The 4820-nt window shown below is 50.5% G+C and overlaps 1 protein-coding gene across 5 annotated transcripts in view; it reads left to right on the top strand.

The window, feature by feature from the left end:
• The window catches only part of NPRL3 (nitrogen permease regulator-like 3 (S. cerevisiae)), a 60382-nt gene that overhangs the window by 21700 nt on the left and 33862 nt on the right, over nt 1-4820 (top strand). For 3 of the 5 annotated variants that reach the window (XM_011960058.1, XM_011960060.1, XM_011960059.1), the window contains 2 exons: nt 2798-2927; nt 4467-4541. The exons of 1 other annotated variant lie outside the window; for it this stretch is intronic. In XM_011960058.1, coding sequence (XP_011815448.1) covers nt 2798-2927; nt 4467-4541 — 205 coding nt within the window. The remainder of the gene's footprint in view (nt 1-2797; nt 2928-4466; nt 4542-4820) is intronic. One more of the 5 variants, XM_011960061.1, reaches the window with a different exon arrangement.

The following is a 4820-nucleotide window of genomic DNA, read 5'->3' as shown; positions in this document are numbered from 1 at the left end:
TTAAGGCGTGAGGAATAGATTTCTCTGTGGGCCAGATTTTCTCAGATAAACAGAGTGGCTGACTACCACCCTGCTGGCTGCCTCAGAGGGCTCCATGAACAGCCACAAAGTAAATGTGTCTTTTTTTTTTTTTTTTTTGAGACGGAGTCTTGCTCTGTTACCCAGGATGGAGTGCAATGGCACCATCTCCACTCACTTCAACCTCCGCTGTCCAGGTTCAAGCGATTCTCCTGCCTCAGCCTTCCGACTAGCTGGGACTACAGGCGTGCACCACTGCGCCCGGCTAATTTTTGTATTTTTAGTAGAGACGGGGTTTCACCATGTTGGTCAGGCTGGTCTCGAACTCCTGACTTCAGGTGATCCACCTGCTTCAGCCTCCCAAAGTGCTGGGATTACAGGCGTGAACTACCGTGCCCAGCCCAATGTGACTTTTTACTTCAGCTCACAGATTTCCAGTTGGCTGTCTCTGCAGACCCTGGCCTTTAGCAGGGAAAGAGCCTTTTATTTGGCTGTTATGAGGGCGCCTTGAAGTTTAGGTATTTATAAATGTGAATTGGGCTACCACTACTTGCCTCTGAAAATCCCAGGAACTATCTCACAGCCAAACTAAATTTGGTCCCTGGACTGGTGCTTGAGGACTGAGGCTGAGACATGGCTGTGACTGTTTATGACAGAGCAGCAGTTTTTAGTGGAGATTTTGGGCTGTCAGAGCAAGGGACCTTTCTGGAGTGGTGGTGGTTATTTTTCTGTTATCTCTGTGTCCCCTGAGTCACTTGGTGGCAGAGTGAAGGGGCACTGTTTAGATAGGATGTGAGGTGTTGGCCCTGGGTCAGTTGCTAGAGCTGAATTGAAGCGTTTGGTGGTGTTTTAGTACCTCAAATCCTCCTTCAACATTACCATGTCCCACAGTTGGGAGTTATAGGACAGAGTGAGCCATTTAGGGTTTTTGAAGAAAGCATATTATGCCTATGGTGTAAGGCACTTGAATCCTCCATCTCTGCAGGAGAGACCTGCAGTGGGTTGCTGAGGACTTGGCTGTGGGTCCTGGATTTCCCAGGATATCTCTAACCAGATTGATTTCAGAAGGTCCAACTGCAACCTGACTGGGTTGAGAGGCTGTTTCCAAAGGGCACAAATAGGTTTGACCAAACCCTCGTATGTGGTTTGTTTGTGGGCTTGTTTGGGGTGACTTCAGATGGTTAGAGGGTCGTGCCAGTGCAGGAGGAAGGCTGGAAAACAGCGTGGGCCCCACAGCCCATGGGAGACTTGCAAAGAATCCTGTAGCTACTTGCCATTTGCTATTACAGAGCTGAGCTACAGTGCAGTTCAAAGCAGACTTTCCTTTTTTTTTTTTTTGAGACGGAGTCTCGCTCTGTCGCCCAGGCTGGAGTGCAGTGGCGGGATCTCAGCTCACTGCAAGCTCCGCCTTCCGGGTTTACGCCATTCTCCTGCCTCAGCCTCCCGAGTAGCTGGGACTACAGGCGCCCGCCACCTCGCCCGGCTAGTTTTTTGTATTTTTTTTTTAGTAGAGACGGGGTTTCACGGTGTTAACCAGGATGGTCTCGATCTCCTGACCTCGTGATCCGCCCGCCTCGGCCTCCCAAAGTGCTGGGATTACAGGCTTGAGCCACCGCGCCCGGCCGCAGACTTTCCTTTTTTATCACAATATGGAGGAGTTATGTTAGTCTCTCCCACCCCTTCGCCAAGAGGGCCTCCGGGGAAGAAGCATGACCAGGGATCACACTAAAATGTCTGTCCTCAGTGGTCTCTTCTAGGACCTTCGGGGGTCTCCCTGTCCAGGGGCAGAATATGGCCCCGGGGAGGCTAGAGCTGTCTTCCCCAAGATAGTGTATCCTCCTGACCTAGATATTGGAAGTATTTTTCCTGGGTGGAGAGATATGCATGGGACTTCTCTCCCTTCCGGGTCCAGATCAGAGGTAGTACATTTGTGTTTCTAGAGCCTCCAGAGCCCTGGGCTCTAAGATAAGAGTCAGCACCACCCACAGCACCCCTGCAGGTGATGCTCCCTTATCCGGATCCCCCCAGGCAGGAGACATCAGCATTGCCAGTAAGGAGACATAAGGGCACAGATGACCTTGAAAAGGGATGCCCTCCTTCCCGCGCCACAGCTGTTCCCACTTTTCCATGGCACCCAGTCCTGTACAACCCTGTATTTCTGCCGTTTGGAAATAGCTGTGATCACAGTGGGCTTGCACATCTTGCACAAAGTTTCTTCTGTGATAAAAACCGGGAAGTTTAAGTGTTTGGGATAAGAAAATGGCTGGGCAGCCACGCTATGAGGAAGGAGGTCAGCGCTCTGCACGCCTCCCTGTGCACCGTCCCCTTGCCCTCTATGCAGTTCTGTGGTTGAAGGGCCCGGGTCCTGGGAGTTGAAGGTGCAGCCCAGCAAACCTGAGTATAATTGGGAGAGGCCCCCTCTGCCTGTGAACCTTAAAGAGCAGCTCCTCAGGGCAGTGCCGGCTGCAGCTGATCCTCCCTTTGAAAGCAAACTGCAACTGCTTCTCTCCTGAATTTAATAGAGCATGCCAAAAAATGACAGCATGTGCCTTCAGTCTGTGCTTCTCATGCCTTTTACCTTGTAATTCTGGTGATCTTACATCCGTAACCTCTGGGATTGCTACAGAAGGGCAACTGTTAGTAGCTTTCATCAGCAGTCGGGGCAGAGCAACTCCATGAAGGTGCAGTTTACTGAGACCCTTCCGCTCTGGGGCCAGCAGGGCATGGTGCTGTGGTACTTTGTTAACTTATTTTTATTCTACCTGTTTTAAATTTTAAGGTTTTCAGATGTTATTCTGGCAACAATTTTGGCAACCAAGTCTGAAATGTGTGGCCAAAAATTTGAACTGAAGATTGATAACGTGCGGTTTGTTGGGCACCCAACACTGCTACAGCATGCTCTGGGGCAGGTATGGCTCTCCCTGGGCAGGTGTGGCTCTCCCTGGGCACATAGGACTCTCCTGGGGCAGGTTGGGTTCTCCCTGGGCACGCAAAGACCCTCTGGGTAGATGTGGCTCTCCCTGGGCTGGCAGGCGTGGTCCATTCTGGCTCTGGGGGGCTCAGAACTGAGGCTGACACCAGCTCTGGTGAAAGTAACTGTTGGGCAGGAGACCTGATTAGACATTTGCTATGAATTGTGCATCTTCATAAACCCTGAGAGTCCAATGGAAAAAGAGACAGGTGTTCTTGCCCCTGAAGACAGGTGCTTCAGTCTCTGACCCTAGCTTTTGCAGTCTGCATTCTAGGTCTCTACTGACTGTGGTCCTGCCCTTTATATATAGGATGTCTGTTTCCAGGGGAGGCCAAGATGAGTTAGCTAGCATCTGTCAAACCCTTGAATTTTCTACAATGTGATGCAAGCATTTCCTCTTATTTATTACAAGACACTCTAGTAGCTAATATTAGTATTATTTAGCACTTATTTTTCTGCTAAACCCTCTCTATGTGTTCTCTGATGAATCATGTCATAGCACTGAGGAATTCATCTTGCTAGCAGGATGAAGGGAACTTGTACACCAGAGCCTGCCAGTCAGCTCTCTGCATGTAGGCAGGATCAGTGATGGCATTACTCAGATTCTGAAGGGTAGAACACGTAACATAGGATTTAGCTACATTTATACAGATCCAGCAATTGTGTGAGGTTCTGTGGTGTTATTTGTGAACCTCCATGGAAGGAGTTTCTGAGGCCGTTGATGTGCCTGGCCCCCTGGACCTCACCCTCCCTTCTCATCACAGCCCCCACAGCTGGGGCACAGTCCCCTACCTGGAGGCAATGGAGGGGAGAGTTGGCAGCCTGCCTGCGGTCACACCCTGTAGACAGGAGTTGCAGTCAGGGGTAGGGGATGAGTGCAAGGGCGGCCTGGGGCCCCAGCTCCCCCTGGTGGCAGAACTTGTAGTTGGCTCTGAAGAGTTCCCTTGTGCCCCTTGGAATGCTTCCCTTGAGTGCCCTGGTCCTTGTGAAGCTGGCTGGACGCCAGAACCGGGAGTACAGAGATTAGGACTTGCTGAGCGGCCTCACCTGGGCCCCTGCTCAGGGCTTGGCTGTCCCTGAACATTGTCTTGTCCCTAAATTGTTCTCAGTGTGCGTCATACTTAGCAGATACAGCCTGGGTGGATGCAGGTGGACATGGGACAGCAGTGGGGGTGTGGTCTGGGTCCTCCACCCATTTATGCCCCGCTCCATCCCATCCCTGTCCCCTGTGGGCATTGTCAGCTCACTTCTGTTAGCGGTTGTGGGGGTGGAGGGGTCAGAGCACTGACCTTCCCAGTCTTGTCGTAGTTGTGACTGCCCATGCAGTAGGCACGCCTCTAGAGCAAAGGTATTCATTGCTTTTCCAAGACCTTGGTGCTGTATTCTGGTGACTTTTCCTATGCCTGAAGTAGAATAGCTCTAAACAGCTTTCCTTAGAAAGTCGTCTCAATTAATTAGAATTATGCATCTTTTACAGGTCTCCAAAACAGATCCTTCCCCGAAGAGGGAAGCACCTACTATGATTCTTTTTAATGTGGTGTTTGCACTGAGGGTGAGTGTTTATATAAATGGTTAAGATCAGGGAGTGGGGCTGGGGAGAAGCAGCTCTTTCTTCCTACGAGCGTGTCATTGACTCGGAGCTTGGACTGCAGTGGGCATGGTGGTGCTGGCCCCTCCTGGGGTGCAGGCAGACTGCATTTCATTGTTTACCACTTTTTGTTTTGGTAAAATACACATAACACTATTTGTCATTTTGAAGTCTATGCTTCAGTGGCATCTGGTACATTCATGTTGTATAACCATCACCACTATCTAGATCTAGAACACTTTC

Source organism: Colobus angolensis, unplaced genomic scaffold (assembly GCF_000951035.1).
Source record: "Colobus angolensis palliatus isolate OR3802 unplaced genomic scaffold, Cang.pa_1.0 Scaffold502, whole genome shotgun sequence".
NCBI classification, from domain to species: domain Eukaryota; kingdom Metazoa; phylum Chordata; class Mammalia; order Primates; family Cercopithecidae; genus Colobus; species Colobus angolensis.
Note: the sequence above shows the minus strand (reverse complement) of the source record. Positions and strands in the feature narration are given on the sequence as shown.